Source organism: Eretmochelys imbricata, chromosome 2 (genome assembly GCF_965152235.1).
Source record: "Eretmochelys imbricata isolate rEreImb1 chromosome 2, rEreImb1.hap1, whole genome shotgun sequence".
Taxonomy (NCBI): domain Eukaryota; kingdom Metazoa; phylum Chordata; order Testudines; family Cheloniidae; genus Eretmochelys; species Eretmochelys imbricata.
Window position 1 is genome coordinate 143869500 of NC_135573.1, and position 23496 is coordinate 143892995.

Below are 23496 nucleotides of genomic sequence, written 5' to 3' on the forward strand. Positions count from 1 at the left end.
TCCTCCAGTACTGCAAAGGGTTAATGCAAGCTGTGAGCTCCTTCCATTCGCAGGTGCGAGCAGCTTGGCCGACGGAACGCACCTCTGCTGCCTGTCACACTCTTGAGCCTGGTGATTGGGTCTACCTGCGGCACCACCTTCGGAAGCACGCCTTGGAACCCCGGTGGAAGGGTCCATACCAGGTACCGCTCACCACCCAGACAGCAGTGAAATTATCCGGCATCGCTGCATGTATCCACGCCTCACAGTGTAAGCCAGCGCCACCTCAAGGGGATCAAGCACCTCTGCAAGACCACGCAGAACCAGCTTCAACCCCAGAAGACAAAGAGGAACAGCCTGCAATACCTTACAATCTGTGCTCTCGTAAGGGTTGCCAGAAGCAGAGGGTAAGCAGACAGCAGGACCCAACAAACAAGAAGCAGTAGTGAGCCTAGCGCCTGCTGCCTGGTGGACGTAAAACCGTGACTGCGGTTCCCTCGAAAGGGGTTGTCGGAACCAGAAAGGGTCCTGCTTCCAACATGTGTCCTTTGAGAAGCTTAATCGTCAGCTACTGTGTCCTGAGGGTCTGGGTGTGACAGTGACAATTCTTTCATCCAACAACAGGTGCAGATACCTCAGATCCTGAATATTTCTAATTGCTGGGTCTGCAGCCACATCCCAGCTCACTCACAAGCTAGTATCCCCACCATGGCAATCCCTTTGAATTCCTCAGAGCTTGCTGGAGAACCTTGTCCACTTAAAAGGACATGGAAGGAAAATGACACTTGGGGGCTGGGAAAAACATATGTTCCTAAACTTATAAGTGTGGTGAAAGGAAAGGGCCACTGGTGCTGGGTGTGTAATGGGACAGGGCTGAATCTAGGGAGGAGCAGCTGTCTCCAATACATCGTGTCCCATTGTGTATGGGACTATTCAAACAAAGTTGGAGAATGGCGCACCGGGTATGGAAAGATAAACTTCCGCTCAACCTGGGATCAAACCAAAGATTCAATCTCTTGCTCCCCCTACAGCCTCCCTGAGAAAAACAGCACCATCTACAAATATCATGTGAATGCTACCTCTTCTCCCAGTGAAAATCATCCTGTGCCCTTTGGGGGATACTATTCCTCCTTCGTAAATTCTTACATGTCAAAGGGTTGCAATCAACCCTTCCCAGCTTTAATGGGACATCATTGGGTTTGTGGGGAAAATGCTTACACTGTGTTACCAGCAAATTGGTCAGGTATCTGTTATCCTGCTCAGCTTTTCCCACAATTCTGGGTGCTTCAATCCCTCCCACGAAATCGCCTCCGTAATTTCAGGCGAAAAAGGAGGGTCTTGCCAGATGCTAAATGGTATGTGGATAACATAAGCCCCCTAACCTGGGAAGAAGCTGTTGGCATTTCTTTAGTCCCAGTAGGGGGGGTAATCCACCATGCAAAAAGGCTTTTAAGGTCACAAGTGGTGGTTGAGATCATGGCCAATGAAACAGGAGAGAGCTTAAAAGCTCTAGCCAAAGAAGCAGGAGCGGTCCGACAAGTGGCCCTCCAAAACCGTCAGGCATTAGATATAATGCTGGCAGCCAAAGGAGGAACCTGTGCTCTAATTGGAACAGAATGCTGTGTATGCATACCTGATAATACTAATGAGGTAATAAATCGTGCTAGCCATCTGGAGCAAATTGCATACCTTCCCCACGAAGAACCAAGTTCCTTGTGGAAATGGATAAGTAACTTATTCAATTTCTCTAGTCTGGGAAACTGGTTGTTTCAAGGAATCCTGACTATCCTATTTGGAATTCTAATAATCTTTGTGTGTTTTCAATTGATTTCTTGTTGTATCCAAAACTGCACAAGACACACCATCCATCAGGTTACCCCTAACCAGAGTGCTAATCTAATGTTGTTAAATGTCACCAGTGAAAGTAATGAAAAAGAACGATTGATGTACGGAATCCAGTAAGTCATTGGTCATGGGCATAGCCTTGACCAAAAGGGGGGATTGTGGAAGTATAACATTGTATAAGGGGACATGCTGGATACATTGTACATGAGAGGGCATGCCAAAACATGTTACGAAGTATCTGAGGGAGCACACGTAGGGACAGTTAGCTTTTGAATGGAGAAGCAATTTAGATAGAGCTAGCACGTCTAAGAAGCAGGCATCAGAATGGAAGGTGTGAAGGGCAATTAGTTAAGTTAACTGGAAGCTGTTAAAGGAGATTGTTAAGGGTGGCAGGTAATTGAAGATACGTGACTGGTCTCAGGGATCTCGAAGGGTGGTGACTAAAATCTTTTTCTTTTGTCTGTAACTTCTCTGTAACTTGTTCTCCAAAAAACTGTATAAATTAAAAGACACAAGCCCCACTCGGGGGGGCTCACTTCTAAATGTATTAGCAGAGCAGCTTTGCTAATAAAACAGAGTGGTCTGATAAATTGTGAGTCTGAGTCAAACGTTGACACATGTATGTTAAAGATTGGATTCAGACTGCAAATCCAAATCCTGTACGTTAATCCTGATTGGCTTCCCCTCCCTCTGAACGAGGTGAAATTACATTTCAAGAGGCTAAGTGTCTGTTTCTTCTAAACTTTTACTTTTCACATCCTCAAAGAGAGAGACAGCCAACTCCTTTGCCTGATGCCACAATGCAACCACATTTATGCTGAAATACAGATATTCTTCTACATTAGCTCATCTACTGGAACTAAAGGGTAACTGGCTAACAAGCTTTTTGAATCATTCTGAATGGAAAACACACCAATACTTAAGCTTTAGCAAGGTGGAAAGCGATTTGTATTCTAGGACCTCAGAATACAATATAAACATGGATCATCATCAGCATTTCTCTCCATAGCTCCACAAATATAGAAACCTTCTGTGGGGCAAGACTTTCGCTTATCAGAGACTCCTCTGATCTCAAATGATCTCACTAGACCAGTGGCTCTCAACCTGCAGGCCGTATGCAGCCCAATTAGCACACAGCTGCGGCCTAGCTGCATGCTAAAGGCCGCAGGGGCCAGCAGCGGGATCCGGGTTGCCAGGCTGTCTTGCCCTTGCACTGGGGTCTGGGGCTGCCCTCACCTGCAGCGGGGTCTGCTCCTGACCCGACTCTGTGGAGGGGTCTCTGGGTGGGGGCTGGGGCGCTGGGCATAGGCATGGGGGGTTGGGAGGGAAACTGTGGTTCTCAACCTTTGGCCCAGGTAACACATTTTAGGCCGCATATGAAGCCCACAATGATGAATAGATTGAGAGCCACTGCACTAGATCTATCTGGCGAGAAGTGAATAGTTTAAAATATCAGATTAAATCCAGAAAAAAAGCCTCTGAAATAAAAATCCATATAAACAAAATACCAGCTGTACATAGTCCTCAGCAAGTGGATGTTTGTGTCAACCTGATTTGTTTTGCAACTGATGGCAATGGACAGGGCTTGAACCACTTACTGGCAATAGGACTAAACCTATTACCGGAAACAGATGCAAAAGGTTAAGAGAGGGAGAGCCAGTGAAGTCTATGGGAGATGTCTTGGTGAGAATCCCACCACCCCAGGTACCAGAATTTCTACCAGAATGCTTTCCCTGGCCCTGCTCATAGGATCTGTCAGGGTTCCTTCCCCACTCTGAATTCTAGGGTACAGATGTGGGGACCCACATGAAAGACTCCCTAAGCTTATTTCTAACAGCTTAGGTTAAAAACTTCACCAAGGCAAAAAGTCTTTGCCCTTGGATTAGGTAGAACGCTGCCACCACCAAGTGATTTAACAAACAATCAGGGAAAGGACCACTTGGAGTTCCTATTTTCCCCAAAATATCCCCCCAAACCCTTACACCACCTTTCCTGGGGAGGCTTGAGAATAAACAAGATGAGCACAAACCAGCCTTGGATTTTTAAGATGCAAAAAACCCAATCAAATTCTTAAAAAACAGAACTTTATTAGAAGAACAAAAACAAAAAAAAACAAAAAAAAAAAACAAAAAAGAGAGAACTCCTCTGTAAGATCAGAACAGAAGATAATCTTACAGGCAGTCAGATTCAAAACATAGAGAAACCCTCTAGGCAAAACCTTAAGTTACAAAAAACCACAAAAATAGGAATACACATTTCCTCCAGCACAGGGAATTTACATTACAAGCCAAAACAAAGAAACCCTAACACATTTTCTAGCTAGCTTACTTACTAACTTTACAGGAGTTGGAGGGCTTGCATCCTTGATCTGTGTGACAGAGACAGACAAAAGCCTTTTCCCCCCCTCCAGATTTGAAAGTATCTTGTCCCCTCATTGGTCATTTTGGGTCAGGTGCCAGCCAGGTTACCCGAGCTTCTTAACCCTTTACAGGTAAAAGGACTTTGCTTCTGGCCAGGAGGGCTTTTATAGCACTGTATACAGAAAAGTGGTTACCCTTCCCTTTATATTTATGACATCCATCTTTCTTCTCTGCCTAAAGCTAGTAAGTGGCTAAGTACAGTAGAGTTAAGAACACCAAAGTTACGAACCAACCAATCAACCACACACATCATTTGGAACCGGAATTACACAATCAGACAGCAACAGAGGCAAAAAAAAAAGCAAACAGTACAATACTGTGTTAAACGTAAACTACTAAAATAAAGGGAAAGTTTAAAAAAATATTTGACACGGTAAGGAAACTGTCCTTGTTTCATTTAAATTAAGATGGTTAAAACAACACTTTTATTCTGAATAGTAAAGTTTAAAACTGTATTAAGTCAACATTCAGTTGTAAACTTTTGAAAGAAGAACCATAACATTTTGTTCAGAGTTAAAAACATTTCAGAGTTATGACAAACCTCCATTCCCAAGGTGTTCGTAACTCTGAAGTTCTACAGTATGAAGCTTCCCCACCTCTGGCTTTGAGAATGGAAGAAGAGCTTTCTCCCTCCACATCAAAGTCTGACTACTGTGGGAGCAGAGCTCTGTTCTACCCCTTCTTCAACCCATGATTTTTGGGCCACCATCCGCTTCCTTCTCCGTGAAGAGCTCCAGTGTTTGTCACAACATTCCTAAGCAGCACAAGAGCAAAACTGATAGATGACTGGTGCCTCCCCAAAATTTTCCCAAGCTCCACCGGCTCTCCCCTAGTAGCCAGGCCCTGGAGGCACTCCTAGATGCTGCCCAGTGCAGCACAGCAGTTGCCTTGGAGAGTGCCTGGCTGTGGCTGGGCTTGGCTTCCGGGACAGAGGCTGAGCAAGTCGGAGCCCCACCCCGCTCGCCCCATCGGCACTCTTAGAGTCGGCTCTTGTCCCTGGAACCTGAGCCTGGGCAGGGAGCAGCAGCAGGAGCAGCCTGCTCCCTGCCTAGGCTTGACTTCTGAGGACAGGAGCCAACTCTGAGCATGCTGCAGGGGCGCGGGTGCTCTGGTTTGCTCAGCCACTGTCCCCAGAAGCTCAGCACGGGCGGGGGGCAGCCTGTTGCTGCCACTGCCAGGAGCTCTCCCAGTTAGCAACTGAACTGCACCAGTCAGCGTGGCTGGAAGAGGCTCTGGTCCCGCCCCTTCCTCTCCCCATCTGGGCAAGCTGCCGGAGGGGCACTTGGCCTTCTGTGCACCTCTCACAAGTCTCTTCTGAACAGGTCAAGGTACCTGTGTTAGTCTAGTAAAACTACATGCTATCTGAACAGGCTTACTTCAGTTATTTATCTTTGAATACTGCCAACTTTTTTTTTTTATTATTTAAAAATTACAAAAGGAGATTTTATCTGTCCTGAATTAGAAAAACACTCTTGGTCAGAAATACCCGAAGACCCTGCCACACAAAGAAGCTAACTGAAGCCTACATGATTCACATAAAACGACAGTGACTCACACACTGGTGAATATCGTGTACAGTGCAGGATATGTACCTGAACTGATACTATTTTCTGTACTCTTCTTCCTTTCCTGTACATGCTCAAAAGGCAGTAGGTCAGTTCACTTAGGCTACAGGTTCCAAATGAAAGATAATAAAATTGAATAATACTGAAGTGTCATATTTTGACAAGAGGGCCACATCAATGCCTTTTAACCTGACCACATTCACATCTGTTGAGACTTACATGCCCCAAAATAAAGTCTTCTAAACAGTGAAAACAGCAAGACAGGGATTTGTTTGCCCTCCTGGCTGCCTGTGACCCAAAGAGCCCCTCAATGCCCACTGGCATAAGGCCCACTCTACTGTAACTGATATCTGGCCTGACATTCACTGCCTCCAACATCACACCGCTGTAATATGTATCCAAAAGGTATCCTGTAAGGTATCATATGTAAATCAATGAAAGGCTGGTCATGAACACCATTGTGTGACCTATGTATCTGTTGTGTGTAAACTCTGCAGCTGAACGCCACCTCCTGGGTCCTAGTGCCAGTTGTGCTCCCCTTCTGCGTGCTGGGAACCTTCCTGTTTTCTGTGCAACAGCCAGTGCCCGCAGTGGGGCAGGGTGAGGGAGGGTGGGGGAAAATGAGGGAAGGGGGGGATGAGGGGAGAAGAGGCAGTGGGGAAGGAAGGGGGTGGAATAGGGCAGGGGGAGGGGAATGTGGGAGTAAGGCATAGATGCTGGAACTAGGGATGTGGGGGTGCTGCCATACCCCCTGGCTTGAAGTGGTTTCCATTATATACAGGGTTTCAGTTTGGTTCAATGGCTCTCAGCACCCCCACTATATCACTTGTTTCAGCACCCCTGGAGTGAGGAAGGGGGCTGGGGTTGGGGTAACCCAGGGGGAAGCAGGAGCCCAACATGCAGAGTCCCCTCGGCAGCACCTGGGGCTCCCCTGTTAACCAGGCCCATCAAACCCTCACCCAGACAAGTCCTACCCCTCTACACCTGGACCCCCGACAAGCCCCCCACCCTCACCCCACCCCACTGAGCCCCAACCAGCTGCACCTGGACTCCTACCCCATCAAGCCCCACTCCCCCAAAATACAGTACTGTAAAATTATAGTTTGCATAGGTACTCTTTATTATATACTGTACATTACTGTATACATTATACATTTGTACATATTACTGTACAGGGTTGTATACACAAAACCATGTACAGTATACTGAACTTTATGGGCAATTTAAGGGATTTTCAAGGGTAATTTTGACTATATGTGATTTTAGCTTTACGTGCTGACTCCCAGCGCTTCCCACCAAGGGGCAGCCCGCCCACTCCCTCCCTGCACCTCCCGATCAGCTGTTTCATGGCCTGCAGGAGGCTCTGGGGGGAGGGGGAGCACGGCAGGCCCAGGGGAGGGGGCGGGAAGGGGGGGAGTGGGGGCAGGGCCTGTGGCAGATCCCGGGGTTGAGCACTGAGCACCCCCTGGCACGCTGGAAAGTTGGCGCCTGTCGCTCCAGCCCCGGAGTCGGTGCCTGCACAAGGAGCCGGGTATTAACTTCTGTAGAGCGGCACCCGGCTCAGGAGCCGCAGGTTGGCCACCCCTCCCCGAGGTTAACGGGCGCTACGCGGCGCCCCTGCTGGCCAGTCTCGGGAGACCGGCGGACTGAGGGGAAGGGAGGCGGAGGCTGCGCCCCGTTTCACCTGTAGGGCCGGTCTCGTCCCGGCGCCGGCGGGAAGGAAACGGGATTTAATTCTTTAACCCGATCCAGGTTTCCCGTGATCTCGCGTCCCGGGTTTATCGCGCCGAGGCCCGGCGGCTGAGCAGAGACGGCGGCGGCGACCCCCCGGCAGGGTTCAGCCCCCCGCAGAGCAGCGACGGGCCGCCCAGCCCGGGCGGCCGCCCGCCAACGGTCACCCCGCTCCGAACACGCTCGCGCCGCAGGACGCGGCCCGGCCCCTCACCTGCTCCGCGCGGCCCAGTCTCCCAGAGGCCGTCACGCCGCCCTCGCAACCACCACACAGAAGAGCGCCCCGGAAGCCAACTAGAGCGTTGCCCGGAGTTGAGCCAGGAGCGGCCCCGCCCCCTTTCCGGCGGAGACTCGACCCGGCGGGCGGGGCGGGCACTCCGGGTTAGTCTCTGGTTGGCCCAAGTCGGGGCGCTGAACGCCAGGCGGAAGGGGGCGGGGTCTTATCGAAGAGGAGGCCGCGCTCAGGCGCGTTGCGGGAACTGCGCGTGGGGTCGCCGCTCGGAGCCCGGCCTGGGCTGCGTCACCCAGGTACAGAGCCAGGCGGGGCAGCAGCAGGGCAGCTCCGCCGTGTTTTTCAAGCCAGCCACGGGGAGTGGGAGGGAGCTGGATGCAGGGGTGGCGGGAGCGGGGCCAGAAGGCTCCTAGCGGTGCGGGGAGGCTGCCCTTCCCGGGTGTGTGATCCTTTCCCCGTCAGATCCCTGGGGAATGCAGCCGGCTCCAGGGAAACGTGGGAAATTGGCAAAGGACGTTGTGCTAAAGCCCTGCTCTGGTGGAAACTGTCACTGGCTCTTTAAAGAGCGATCGAGTGGCTAAAACAATATTTCAGAAAGAATAATTCGTGTCTAACAACGCTTTGGGCTCTAAAACCTAAAAATAACAAAATGTAGTAGCCTTCTTGCTCTTTTCCTTAATTAGCAATGGAGACTGGTCCTCTGTGGCTCACAGCCAAGGGTCTCACGTGGTAAACACCAGTTAGCAAATAGTTGCTGTCTTGTAAACGCTGCCAGACCTAGCACTTCCTACTGGGAGTCGTTCTGCTAGCAATCCCGATTAACTGTTGCCCTCCTTTTGTAGTCATTTACCCCTGTCCAAAGTGAATGTAAAATGCTGCCAAAAAAGGAGAGCATTTTGCACCTCCATTGCACAAGTGTAAACAAATATAGGAACGGGTATAGTTGTGGATCAGGCGTTTTTGTGTCCTTCATTAGATTATCATGTACCACTGGAGTGTTAACTCTAGGTGCAGAGAAGTGTACCTTTACACATAGCTGTAACATGTTCTTTATGGGAAAGGTATCTGTACCTTGGGACTGAGAGGGCCAGATTCTTTGCTGTTGTAAATCAGTACACCTTTGCTGAGGCCTCCTTACTCTTTTTTTTTTTTCATTATGAACAATTAGACTGTCTTTCAAAGGTGTTAAGACTAATGTTATAAAATGGGAGGAAGGGGGACTGATTCAAAGGCCTGCTTGAAGTTTCACACAGAGTAAATATTTGTATTACTATTCGTTGTGTTTTTATAAGTAGCACCGTGGTGCTTTCCAAACAGAAAAAAGGGAATGGTCCCTTTTCCAAGGAATTCAGTCTAAGTACAGATTGACAGGCAGACAAATAGGCAGAAGTTTGGGGAAATGTGAATGACATACTGTTCTCTCTTTTTAGTTAATGTGCATGCCAAGTAGATTCCCTACTAACTTTGCAGGGGGGCAATAAAAATACTTCTCCGAAACTTCCTTCTGATTACATGCTAGTTTAACTCAAAGCAGAGTCAATGTAGCTATACAACTTAATTTGGTTGAATATGGATGGTAGTAAGAGGCAAGAAGGCATCCTTTAAAAAGTGGAATTTAAATACTAGTGAGGAAAATAGAAAGGAGCATAAACTCTGGCAAATGAAGTGTAAAAATATAATTAGGAAGACTAAAAAAGAATTTGAAGAACAGCTAGCCAAAGACTCAAAAAGTAATAGCAATTTTTTTTTAAAGTACATCAGAAGCAGGAAGCCTGCTAAACAACCAGTGGGGCCACTATACAATCGAGATACTAAAGGAGCACTAAGGGATGATAAAGCCATTGCGGAGAAACTAAATGAATTCTTTGCATTGGTTTTCATAGCTGGGGTGTGAGGGAGATTCCCAACCATGAGCCTTTCTTTTTAAGTGACAAATCTGAGGAAGCTGTCCCAGATTGAGGTGTCATTAGAGAAGGTTTTGGAACAAATTGATAAACTAAACAGTAATACCTCGCCAGGACCAGATGGTATTCACTCGAGTTCTGAAGGAATTCAAATGTGAAATTGCAGAACTACTAACTGTAGTCTGTAACCTATCATTTAAATCCGCTTCTGTACCAAATGACTGGAGGATAGCTAATGTGACGCCAATTTTTAAAAAGAGTTCCAGAGGTGATCCCAGCAATTGCAGGCCGGTAAGCCTGACTTCAGTACCGGGCAGACTGGTTGAAACTATAGTAAAGAACAAAATTGTCAGACACATAGATGAACATAATTTTTTGGGGAGGGGTCAGTATGGTTTTTGTAAAAGGAAATCATGCCTCACCAAATCTACTAAAATTCTTTGAGGGGGTCAACAAACACGTGCACAAGGGGGATATAGTGTACTTAGATTTTCAGAAATCCTTTGACAAGGTCCCTCACCAAAGGCTCTTAAGCAAAGTAAGCTGTCATGGGATAAGAGGGAAGGTCCTCTCATGGATTAGGAACTGGTTAAAAGACTGGAAACAAAGGGTAGGAATAATGGTTAGTTTTCAGAATGGAGAGAGGTAAATACAAGTATCCCTCAGAGATCTGAACTGTACCAGTCCTATTCAAGATATTCATAAATGGTTTGGAAAAAGGGGTAAACAGTGAAGTGACAAAGTTTGCAGATGATACAAAACTACTCAAGATAGGCAAGTCCCAGGCACACTGCAAAGAGCTACAAAAGGATCTTTCAGAACTGGGTGACTGAGCAACAAAATGGCAGATGAAATTCAGTGTTGATAAATGCAAAGTAATGCACATTGGAAAACATAATCCAAACTATACATATAAAATGATGGGGTCTAAATTAGCTGCTACCACTCAAGAAAGAGATCTTGGAGTCATTGTGGATAGTCCTCTGAAAACATCCACTCAATGTGTAGCAGCAGTCAAAAAAGCTAACACAATGTTGGGAATCATTAAGAAAGGGATAGACAATAAGACAGAAAATATCATATTGCCTCTGTTTATATCCATGGTAGATCCACATCTTGAATACTGCGTGCAGATGTGGTTACCCAATCTCAAAAAAGATCTATTGGAATTGGAAAAGGTTCAGAAAAGGACAACAAAAATGATTAGGGGTATGGAACAGCTTCCATCTGAGAAGAGAGAAGACTGGAAATTTTCAGCTTGGAAAAGAGATGACTAATGGGGGATATGATTGAGGTCTATAAAATCATGACTGGTGTAGAGAAAGTAAATAAGGAAGTGCTATTTACTCAATCTCATAACACACAACCTAGGGGTCAACAAATGAAATTAATACTCAGCAGGTTTAAAACAAACAAAAGGAAGTATTTTTTCACACAACGCACAATTCAGTCTGTGGAATTCCTTGCCGGAGGATGTTGTGAAGGCCAAGACTATAACACGGTTCTAAAAAAAGAACTAGAGAGGTTCATGTAGGATAGGTCCATCAATGGCTATTAGCCAGAATGCGCAGGGATGGTGTCCCTAGCCTGTTTGCCAGAAGCTGGGAATGGGCAACAGGGGATGGATCGCTTGATGATTAACTGTTCTGTTCATTCTCTCTGGGGCAACTGGCATTGGCCACTGTCGGAAGACAGGATACTAGGCTAGATGGATCTTTGGTCTGACCAAGTATGGCTACTCTTATGTTAAATACATAATTTATCAATGTGCAGTTCAAAAAATATACTTGTCAATAATAGGACTCTTGCATAGTTCAAGAATTACTGTTTTAAATTAACAGTGTGAACTTGAAATCAAGTCAACTTTAATAAGTGTTAAAGGTAGTTTCAGGTACGGCACTACACTTACTCCTGAGTTTCCATGCCAGTTCTTAGGGCCTCTAATTGAGAAGCCATGATCCTGCAGATGTTTTCACACATGTTTCTCTATAAGCATTGAAGTCAATCTAATAACTCATATACTTAAAGTGAAGTAAATGTGAAGTAGATATGTAAGTGTCTTCAGGAATGGGATGAGGTTGTCTTATTTTGTTTTATTTTATTTTATTCTGTTGCTGTATGCGCAGGTAACTAAGGCCCTGATCCTGTAACTGCCTGGGTATAGGCATGTGCTTAAGCAGGTCTACCCATAGGCTTGGGATCTAACTGACTATACACATGTTCTGCAGTCAAGTGTGCAAAGTAATCAAGTTGGGGAAAAAAATACACCAAAATAATTTTTCTCTGATGGGAGGAGGGGTGTCTTTGGGAAACAGACCATTAAGGGAGCAAGGAAGAAATCCTATAGACAGGTTGTTCAATGCCCTCTGTAGGGTTTCTTCCACCTCCCTCTGAAGCATCTGGACTAGATGGGCCACTGGTCTAATATGGTAAAGTAATTTCTATATTCCTGTTACACTGTCATTTCTCTATAATGTCCCTTTCTTTTTTTCCTCCTGTAGGCAACTTCCAGGGGAACACTTGACCTGATATGGCTTTGATTAACTTACAGAGTTTCCAGTTTTATTCTTCTACTGTACGCACATGCAGATCCCTGGGAACACTAAGAAAAACCTTGAACCACCTTAGTGATCAAGGCAGACAGCTAAGGTCATGGTGCTGTGGTTCCTCGGTCTTTGGCACAGTACTTTCAAGGGTTAGGTTTCGGTGTGTGTTTTATAGAAACTACCATGCAGAACTCTGGAACCAGCCTAACTCCATTACGGGAACTGTGCATCTTCACAGAGATGCTGGGAACAGTTCTAAATCTGATGGCAAATGGATGGATGAACAAAAATTTTTCATGGAGCTGAACAGCTTCAGTTCATCCAATGAGATTTTTAAATTTCTGAGTTCTTTAGAAATTATGTCCGACACCATGGCGGCAGCAGCTTTACAGAGGATCTGTGAATTTGAAGTGGATGACAGTGGATTGAAGAATCCCAAAGACATATTGGAGAATGAAGTCTTCAGGGCATTATGCTTTCAGTTTGAACATGAATCACAAAAGCTGTCAGACACTGGTCTCGTGACTGCATTGCAGGCTTTGATAAAGTTGCGTGTAGATCCCTGGAGTACTTTGATTGTGCATTTGGTATCAGAGAGCCAGGAACGGCTTGATAAGGGACAATTAACCACTAGAAACCTGTGTATTCTTGGAGAAAGCTTGCTTGATTTGGAAGGCCCAGGTTGTACAATGCTAGAACAAATTGTGAACCAAGTACAAGGAAAAAAGCTTGAAGAATGGACCACTGAGGAAATAGCAATGGTTTATGGAATGCTGCAGATGAGTATTACAGCAGAAGGACAATACCAAGACTTGTTAAACCACATGAACAATATCACTTTAACCTTAGCTCCCCAACTAAGCCCTAAATTGATAAGCAGAATACTGAATGCACTGGTTATTCTTGACCAAATTCAGGCAATTCCTTTAGTAATAAGACTATGTAAGTATTCAGTGAGGCATGTCCCTCGATTCACAAATGATGAACTAGCAAATGTGCTGGGAGCCTTCATACACTTTGGACATGCTGACCAATTCTTCACAGAAGCACTGGAAAGGCTTGTTCCCAAATCCTCCTTCACCATGCACCCGGAAGTAGTCAGCAAAGTCATGCAATACTGCTGCAGAAAGCTGATCCGTTCTAAGCCCATCTTTGATGCAGTGGCAGAAAGTTTTGCTTATAATGCCGACAAATGCACCACCAGACAGATTGCTGAGTATATTGTTCCATTTGGGACACTCAATTACCTACCACCAAGTGCTCCCTCTGTCTTCAGAAAACTTGAAAGGATACTAAATGCTCGCTTTACTCAGTTTCAGCCTCACACCCTGCTGAATCTGCTCCACTCATGCACCCTTATTGAGCGTTACCCAGTAAACTTTCTGGCAAAAATATTTAACCCCTATTTTCTTCAACAGCTGCAGGGTAAGGGAACTAAGTTCATCTGTGTCTCTGGTACTCTGTATATTAGCTTCTCTCATACCAGCTCCTTGCCAACCTATGTGTCTCAAACTCCACAATCAGCTGTTGGAGCTAACTGAAGAAGAGGGGATCAGGAAGTTGAAGGTGCCTGTACGAAGTTTAGAGACAGAAATTTCGAAAGGAAAGCAGAAAGATAGGCTCCTTCCCTGCTTTAGCTGTTTCTGATTAAATAATAATACTTAGCATCTTCGTATTTTAAAAGTGTTCCATAAACTTTAACCAGCTGATCCTCAGAAATTAGTAAATACTATCCTCGGCTTACAGATCGGGAAAATGAATCACGCATTGTGGGGATGGGTGGAAGAGGCTTCCTTTCCCATGTTTAATCCACTGGAACTCAGTGCCTCTCTGATGTCCTGATATCTTGCAAGATAACATGAAGAACCCAGATCTTGCCAGATATTTATTTTTCTTCAAAATTTAAAAATACAGCTATAAGTAAGTGAGAGAGATGATTTTCAAATATTTGATTTTTATATGTAACTTTTAAGTTTATGTGCATGTTCTGTTAATGATTCAGGATAAAGCAGCTTTTATGAATGTTTCTTTAAAAACAACTCCCCTTTGTACAATGACTTGCATGGGAATTCTTGTTGAACACATATCTGTACTGAATGTCTGAATCTTTTTGTTTCAGCTCAAACACCAGGTTTGGATAGATTTGTCCTCTCCCAGCTGACCCAGCTCTTTTTAACAGTTACCTTGGAGTGTCCCTTCTATGAGGTAGTAGATATAAGTTGAAATATTGTTTGGGATTTTTTTAGTCCACATAGTAATCATTGCATAATTGTTCCTTCTGAAGCAACATAATATAGACCAGTGGTCCCTAAACTTTTCAGGTTAATGCCCCCCCCTTGTGCCTGTCTGCCCCTCCTTCACCCCCTGGGCCAGGAGTGGGACCGTGGCTCTGGAGGAGTGGGGAATGGAGCTGCGGCCCAGGGCCAAGGCTGGGGCCAGTATTGGGGCAGAGGCACGGTCAGGGGCTGGGAGCTGCAGGCAAGGCTGAAGTAGAATTGGGAGTGGGGCTGGGTGGCAGTTCCTCCCTGCCCCCTGTGGGGGCAGGCCCAGGCCCTGTTGCACCCTCCATGAACATTTCTCTGCCCCCCCCCCCCAGTTTCGAGACCTCTGATATAGATATATAGGTCTCTTTTCATGATTAAAATTGTGAGACAATGAGCTTGTCCTACTTTATTTTTCTGTTCTCTGCAAAACCAGTTACATACAATGCACCATATGCAGCCATTTAAAAAAAAAAATCCCAGTGTGAGGTCATACAGTGGAATCTGTCTGGTTGCAGAGGGAAGGGTTATTGGCAAGGATTTCAAAAATGTGTAAAAGAAACTTAACCTACTCTGGCTGGCAGTTTGTCTGACAAAACATTTATTGGCAGGAAAATGCTAATTCATCAAAACAAACTTTTTGGAGGAAAGGCTTGGTCTACCCTTTTAATGGCCTGATGGTGCGAGATGCTGAGTGATATCCACACCCCTGGGGGTTGAGGGTATGCAGCATCTCACAGGGTCAGGTTCTTATGGTTTCTCTCACAACCACTACATAAGAAACAGCTGTCCTGCTTCTCACACTTTAACCCATGGAAATTCAATATAATATGCAAAGGCTGGTGAGAAAGGGGGCACTGTGATGAGGGGACTGCTTCCCTTAGCCTGAGATATGTTATAAAGCCTGTAGTTGTAGGTGTTGGGGATGAGGAAGTGACAAACTCTTTGGACCATAAATGAAATCCTGCTTTAGGTATGGAGGACCTTAAGAATTAGGTCTTTATGAAGAACTTTATGATGAGAAAGATGGAGTCTTTATTTTTCCTATCCCATAGGAAAGCCCAGTGGAGGAGCTAGCATTTTTTGTCTAGTGGGAGGAACATCTGAGTCATGGGATGCCCTCTTCTCTTCTCTTCTCTTCTCTTCTCTTCTCTTCTCTTCTCTTCTCTTCTCTTCTCTTCTCTTCTCTTCTCTTCTCTTCTCTTCTCTTCTCTTCTCTTCTCTTCTCTCAATTTCTGGCTATGTAAAATGCTGGCAAATCACTCTTGCCTAATTTCTTTACTTTCCACAGGAAAGTAAAGTGTTGTCTGGCCCAGTTGTAAGAGTCTAACAGCAGTGTTGTCTTTTTCTCCTTGTTTCCTGTGCCTGGGTCTGGAGGGACAGGGCAGAGCTGATGTTAGTGTTGGAGCTACAGAATTCTGGGACTCACCTGTAACTGACAGGAGGTCAGGAGGACTGGAAACCAAGCACATCTGGCAGGTGTAGTTACCATGACTCAGACAGCAGGGATCTCAAACGACATCCATTGGGAGTGAACTCACCCATTGCACTGAGCTGTGCATAGAAGACATTTCCCTTTGTTTTTTTTCTTTGGTATGAGAGGATATAGAAGGTAACACAAGCTCCTGTGATTCACCAAGCAGCTCCACTGGGAAATTGAACCCTTCAGGCTTGTCTCCTTGCAGCCTGTAGTGTGGACTAGCCTAGGCCATTCTTGAGGCTGATGGTGGATGAATATATATTTGAACATATAATAAGAGTCTTGCTTGAAGTGTTTCTGTTGTTTTAGTTTGGTGTAGTATTTGCATCCTGTTTGTTAGGGTCCTGATTCAACAAGATTCTAAAGCACATTATGTACACTCTTTTACAATAATACACTTGCTAACTATTAAAAAATAGCTTACCCGCCCCATTATTTTTTAGTTTCTTAATTACCTGCATATGTAGGAAATGTTTCTGTGCGCTACTGAGGTAACTGTAAGAGCAGAGCAGATAGAGGCTTAGTTTTTATCTTTTTTCTTGCTAAGTGAAATTTTATGAGTATTTCCTTTTCTTTGCTCTTTTGATAGGGTCCTAAACTCCTTCCAAAGTATCGAGTAAAGTCCTTTCTCATACCAGGCCGTTCACTGGAGTCCTCTGTGGACGTTCACCTCTACAACAGGGTGAAGACTGGACTAGTTGATCTGCTAGGAACAAGAATGTATTTTGCTTCTCATGTGTTGACACCATATTGCTATACATTAGGTGAGTGGTGATGTCATTTTTTAAGGTAGAGGTGACTGGACCTATTGAGGTCCCTTCCAGACCTACACTTCTCTGATTCTATGATTATTGTCACACTGTCTGGAGTGGCTCAAGACTGAGAGTACCAATTTCAGGGCAGACTGTCAAAAAGCAGGGCAGACACCCCAAACTGGTGGTGTGATCTGTAATTAGATGTCAACAACCCAATAACAAATGTGAATTCCCAAAGTACAACCATAGTTTGCTAATGGAGTCACAGACAGTCCCCTTAGACATTCCAGTCTGTCTTGCCACCCAGGCAAGCTGGACTATGTGGCAAATGGTCACTTACAACAAAAATCACAAAATACTCAGGTTGCTTCCAGTCCCAAGAGACCAGTCACTTATCCCAGATCAGTTTTTTCCTTAGATCTCACACCAAAAACAACGTTGGTAACTAACTAAAAGTTTATTAACTAGGAAAAAGAAATCAGAGTTATTTACAGGTTAAAGCAAGAAAGCATATACAAAAGTGAGTTTCAGTCTCTGATTCAAAAGGTGATAGAGTTATAGTAATCGGTCAATTCAAAGAATCTTTGGGGCTAACCCCTACCAAGTAGCATGGGGATCTCTTTGCTTATGTTTAGGAATATCTGCCCCTCAGTCTAAACAGCATGAAAGAGAGATTCAGTTTCTCTTTGTCAGGGATTTTTATCCCCTCCACTCCAGAGCTCAAACTGATGGGATGAGTTCATGGGATGAGGTCTCTCCTTCCTGGAGGAAATTAGGAATGCAGTCAGTAATCCTTCGATGCTACACGCTTAATTTGCCTTCAATGGCCATGGACAAGCACTTTACCTTAATCAGTGCTGTATGTCCTATTTGGCGAGTTACAAAATTATAGAGGTTTACAATGCAAACACTCAGTGTAACTTTATACCATGGGCTATAAAGGTTATAAGTGAGATCAGTATATGCAACATATTACAAGCATTTTATAAAGTCTAAGCACAGTCTTATCAATTTACCATCTAATATCTATTTTGATAATGCTAACACACAGGAAAGCAAGACTGGTTCCTAGCTATGCATTTTTAAGTGTTCAGTGGGGCCTGGGGCCTTGGCATGAGCTGGGCGTTGGCATGAGCTGGCACTTGGCCTACCAGTGTCACAAGTAATATTATAGTAGCGGAACTTTGCATCTTGTTGTCACAGTTTAGAGCAACTGCACCTGTATTCCCTCTCCGTGGTCCACCAAAGGTACCCATTTTAGTCTCGCAGCTCCTCAGCCATCACCTCTTTGGAGTAGAGACCCATGTCTCCTTCCCTCCTGTCTAGGATTTTTCCAGGCTGCACATTTTTCTGCCTACACTGATAGTCACAGCAAGCCATACTGCCGAAACAGGCCAGCAGCTGTGCTTTGCTTTCTCTTTGAAGGCTGTGAACAGGTGTGATGGCCAGCAGTTACAGTTACCTCCCAGCTCTTTCTATGCAAAACAGAAAATGTGCAGTTTAATATATTCTTATTTGTTAAATGTATATTGTGATCTCTCAGACCAAAAAAAAAAAAAAAAATCAGACAAAATTAATGCTATAAACCTTTTTAAAAAGCAGTGTTATCAAAATGTCATAGTTTGAAATTCAAAGTTCTTAACTGACTCATGGCACAGTGCAGAAAAAGAAAACTGAAAAATAGAGATTTTTTGTTTTGTTTTAAAAAAAATAAATTTTGTTTTAAACCATCTCCAAAATGTCTTGTCAGGCAGGGAAAGGTAAGCTCAGATTTGCATGTGCACACATAAATTTTATTTAGCAGGAGTCCACTCATTTTAAACTTTCGGGTGGAAAGGATATTTTATTAAGAAGTTGGTGGGGTGGTTAAAATGAGATCTAGAAAGGAAGTTACTAGGTGCATGCAGTGTTATACACTTACATTGTAGGCAATACAGCTATGGAAAAATGAAGATATGCCACTATCTTGTCTTGAATGTCAGAAAATTCTCCACTTCAAGTGTGCATGAAGCCAAAGAATCATTCCTTGATTAAAATCTTGGCAAACTGAAGGTCTAGGTTGTCCGTGGTAATTGCTGGCTGCCCAGATTATACATACCCAGCAGTTGCATAATTTACTTATGTCTTTTTTAGAAATATTTTCCATATGTTTGTCTGCCTTGTTTATTCTTTAATCATTAACCGCCTCTTTCTTCTTAACTGCTTTTTAGACGGGCACATGGATAGATGTAATTTGCAATAGAAAGCTACGTTCGTTCTTGGGGAGTGTCCGTCCCTCAGGGAAAAATATTAATACAATTACAGTAAGCAGTGTATATTGTATGAAAGCATTTGTTTTTCTTTCCCACTCGTCCCTCCCCCAACCCAGATGTTGAGATTAAATTAGATGAAGAAGGCTTTGTATTACCTGCCACCCGATATGAGGAGGTGCACAAGAGGTAAGAGAACTACAAACACTAGAGGCAAAGACCATCAGACTGTGAGATTACATTAAATTGACAAAAATGGCAATATTCAGGGTGAAATTCTGGCCCGATTGAAGTCAATGGGAGGTTTGCAGTGAAGCCAGATTTATACCCTGAGTATCTTAAAACCTTGACTTGCAATGTATCACATATAGAGCCACATTGTGAGTGGTGATGAGGGACAGACGAGGAATTCACTCTTCACTATGTAGGAGCCAGAATGGATAACACTAATTTTCTAATAAATAAATAAATAAAAATTAAATCTAATTATTTTACTTTCTTTATTAGTTGTTTGTTTTCTTACTATTTTATACTTTTAAGTTGCTAAAGTGGATGTTTGGTACTTGTTTCTTTAGTTTCCTAATTGTAAAATTTCAGATTTTACATAAAGATCTTTTTTCTACTAATTAATTTCACCTTTAAAATGTCATCTGTGCTGAAAAAGTTAAGTCCAGGGCCTTATTAACATACTTCATGTGAGACCAGCACAACCTCAGTGACTAAATTGATGAGCAAGGAATTTATACTATATTTGCAATTGGACTTTCATAAGTCAAGGAAGCTGAATGCTTTGACCAGGCTGTACTCCTCCATCACAATTTTCAGTCTGATATCCTTGGGACTTGTGCTCCTAAGTCATATAGGTAGTTTTGAAAATCCCACCTATAATTGTCTAAATGTGGGGTTAGGAGCTTAAACATAGCCTCTTACTTTCAAAAAGTTTGGCCTATGTTCACAATAACTTTTATTGAAAACTGCACATTGTGAAAGATGAGGCAAATTTTGCTTTGGAATGACAAAGGTTTTATGCCATTGAGAGACATTTTTAATCAAAATACAGTTTTTGGCCTTGATGCTGCAAACCTTATACACATGCTTAACTTTAAGTAACATTCATATAAGTAAAGCTACCTGCATAAGTGTTTGCAGGATCAGGCTCTTGTTTTCAGTATTTTGTTTTTACCTGTATCAGTTTTGTAAGATTCAAATAAGATACCACACCAATAGTGGCATTACAAATAAACAATTTAGGTAATTTGATTCATTATATATTTTAATGTAAAATTGCTATATAAAATTTTTTCAAATTAATTTTAGAAAGTTTCAACCTGATTTATAAATACATGATTTAACAAAAAATCAAATTGTTTAAATTGCCTTGATTTAAATCACTCTACCCTGGGAGGGGCCAATCATAGTAGCAGCCCCTCTGCTCTGACCCCGTGAGGGACTATGTGCTCTAAAAGGGTGTGGGGAAGAGGCAGTATCCCTTGCCCCCTTCCCTGGGGCCCACAAAGTAGGTCTAATAATTGATAACGTTGTTTTTAAATGCACTTTTGTGTTTGATTTTAGAATAGCCCTGTGTATTGATGGTCAAAAGAGGTTTTGCAGCAACAATCACAGTCTTCTAGGCAAAGAAGCTATTAAACAAAGACATTTGCAATTACTTGGTTATGAAGTTGTGCAGGTAAGGGCTGAAGCTATCAGCTAGTGCTTCTCTAGCTAGAAAAAGATTGAAGGCTAATTTATAATAAAGGTTAAAGCTACTGCTGCAAACACTTCCCATGCTGGTTGTGGACTTGCTCCGGTTATGTGACCTCTTCCGTTTCTTGGTCTCTTCTTCTGGTCTTCCTTTTCTTTTTTATTATTAATTCATTCTTTCTGCTTGCCAGTTGCAAATTTTCAAGAGCACTCAGCTCCTATGACTGTTTTAAGATTCAAATCCTGGTTCCATTGACTTCAGTGGAAGTTTTGTCACTTGAGTTCAGTGAGACTAGGATTTGTACCTAAATGTCTCACTTTTTTTTTTTTATTTTCAAAAGACCTTAACTGGGATTTTTTTAAAGGTGAAGGGTTTCTTGGTGTGTGTGTGTTTTTTTTTTTATTTTTTTTCCTAAGAATACATATAAAGCCTCTTTTCTGTTCATAGAATCCCCACAACTAGGTCATTTTCTTTATTTTGCTTGTTGTTCATATTTATTTAATTTTTGCTGAAAGACTTTTTTCCTGTGTGGATTGAAGTAAAATCCTTTTTTAAATTTTGCAAATGGAGAATTTGTTATAATCAGCTAGTGCAATGCACCCAACTTTAGTAATTGACTCTGATTCTGCAATGAACTCCACACTCAGGCACTCCCTATAGGGTCCACTTGCATGGAGTCAGCTGCAAGATTGGAAGCTTAATTTGCATTTTTAAAAGCTTAACAAAATTTGACATGAAATTATTCATTCACGAAAATTTCATTTTATGAAAGTTAATCTTAAAGAATATTGACTATAATGCAGTTGTTCATTTAAAGCAATTTCTCACAACCATTTCTCTCTTTAACTTCCAGATTCCATTTTTTGAGTTTGAGACTTTAGATAACAACAGACAGATAGTAGAATATCTGCACAAGAAAATTTTTCCTCATACCTACAGGCTCAGCTGGTGATACAATATAACAATAATAGAATACAGACTGGTCTACAGCACCTCTAGGTACTGTGAAGTGTAAATATTTTGCATGGGAAAACCACTCTACTTTCAAAGTAACTCCTCATGGGATGATTTTAGCTTCCGAATGTGAGTCTCTCCAGTCCTGGATGGATTGATGTACAAAGAATTAGAAAGGGCAACAGAATTTATTTTGTTTTGTGTGAACATTTACTGCAGCTGAATAATAATGGAAAATGCTTGCAAAACCGTTCATGCTGAGTTTCCTGGGTATTGCACTTTTCCTTTTAGAGTTGACAGAGATATGCTTATTATTAGACAGATATGCTTCTCAGTGGTACAATAAATTCAGTTGCACAGTGTCAAATTGTGCACTGTCTTACACTGTGCAACACTGGAATTATTGGAGTTTCCAAAATATATAAAGCAGGGTAGAATTTTGCCACTCATGTGACATAAAAGGCTTAGTACTTATGAAACAAATTTAAATATCCAAAAGTAAAGTATGGTTTATTATCATAATTGCATATATATTTAAACTACTGTTAATTTCTTTAATAATGTGATTTAAGTATGCAAGTTTTCTATTTACCAGGAATTTTAAATGTAAAAGAAAATCAATGCACTTCATTCATATTTGCTCATGTTCTTATTTATATTTCTCACCATTTTAGATTTCTCAGCTTTATTCCATAGAACCTAAAATATTACTGGTTTTAATGTTCAGTGACTCTAATAAAGAGCACTATTGCCCACTGATCACAGAGTAAAATAATTTATTTGAAAGTATGAAGAATTCATTGCATTGTCATCAATCCAGTACTGTTTGTTGTACTGCTCTTTTTCCAGTTAAAATGAAGAATTATTCGTAAAGATGGAAACTTGAATCCCCAACTACCTTGCACTGTCAAATCAACCTTATTTTCTCTGATAAAGACCACTCGTTACAAGCTAATGGAGTTACACAGGTGGCACTGAGAGACTCGTTTGTTCGGCAGAATGTGTGTTGTTGGAGACTATGTCTGAGATAGAGGTAGCTCAGCTTTACTTTGAGAACACAGGATGAGTTCAGTGAGGAAAAATCTTTCATGCGGGCTAGATTGTTTCCTTTATGTCCAGTGATGTGTAGGTACTTGTGCAAATAGTAAAGCCAACCTACAAAGTTAAGCAAGATTGACCGTAATTACTACAGATGGCAGGTGACCTAAGTCAGAGGGAAAATTTGTGTAGTTTTAAAACCAAACAAAAATACACCTCTTCTTATTTCATTAAAACATCCACCTCTTCTAGCATGGGTTCTGGTTTTTTGTTTTGTTTTTTTCTGAAGGTACATCTACACAAGGATAAAAATCTGCTGCTGGCCCAGGCTCACAGGATTTGGGCTCTGGTCTGAAAAATTGCCGTGTAGATATTCAGGCTTGGGCTGGAGCCCGTGCTCTGGAACTCTGCAAAAGGGAAGGGTCCAGTCCAAGCCTGAATGTCTACAGAGCAATTTTTCAGCTCGGAGCGCAAGCCTGAGTCAGCTAACGTGGGCCAACTGCAAAGTTTTTATCCCTGTGTAGATGTACCTTCAGAAAAAAATCCTTGTTGATTGCTTTTGAAATGCAGACATCTGTCAGAGCTGCCAAACAGTACCCAGAGGTTTGAGGTTGATGCCAAGAGCTGGAAGGACATCTAGATTTTATTTACCCTGACGTGCTTTCTCCTCACTTTGTCCTCTCCCAATCCTTACCTCACCCCTCCCTGCTCTTACTGGTGTGGGAGCATGGCACTCTGGCAGATTGCCAGTCTGGCCTCTTTTCTGGGTCAGTTCAACCATCCAAACTCCCGACTCTGCTGGCTCACATAGCTAGGGAATGGAGCTGAGCACCAG

The 23496-nt window shown here is 43.1% G+C and overlaps 2 protein-coding genes across 5 annotated transcripts in view; one reads left to right on the forward strand and one right to left on the reverse strand.

Annotated features, from left to right (window-relative positions):
- Positions 1-7828, reverse strand: part of MTRR (5-methyltetrahydrofolate-homocysteine methyltransferase reductase) — a 123280-nt gene extending 115452 nt beyond the window's left edge. For 2 of the 4 annotated variants that reach the window (XR_013345233.1, XM_077810804.1), the window contains exon 1: positions 7755-7828. The gene's annotated coding sequence lies outside the window, so the exon portion shown is untranslated. The other 2 variants (XM_077810806.1, XM_077810805.1) reach the window with 1 other exon arrangement.
- A 140-nt stretch (positions 7829-7968) lies between these two features.
- Positions 7969-22382, forward strand: FASTKD3 (FAST kinase domains 3). Its single transcript, XM_077810808.1, has 7 exons — positions 7969-8068; positions 12178-13647; positions 14342-14427; positions 16553-16727; positions 19087-19156; positions 20540-20654; positions 21523-22382. Exons 2-7 carry the CDS (start codon positions 12207-12209, stop codon positions 21619-21621), a joined length of 1986 nt encoding a protein of 661 aa, XP_077666934.1. The 5' UTR covers positions 7969-8068; positions 12178-12206; the 3' UTR covers positions 21622-22382.
- Positions 22383-23496: the final 1114 nt, after the last annotated feature.

What these genes read in the sequence shown, in the direction of transcription:
- FASTKD3 (XM_077810808.1), top strand. Translation starts at nt 12,207, where the DNA reads ATGGCTTTGATTAACTTACAGAGTTTCCAGTTTTATTCTTCTACTGTA. An exon ending in TTTTCTTCAACAGCTGCAGG is followed by an intron (nt 13,648 to 14,341) that starts GTAAGGGAACTA and finishes TTTTTGTTTCAG; the next exon opens with CTCAAACACCAGGTTTGGAT. An exon ending in ACCATATTGCTATACATTAG is followed by an intron (nt 16,728 to 19,086) that starts GTGAGTGGTGAT and finishes CCCCCAACCCAG; the next exon opens with ATGTTGAGATTAAATTAGAT.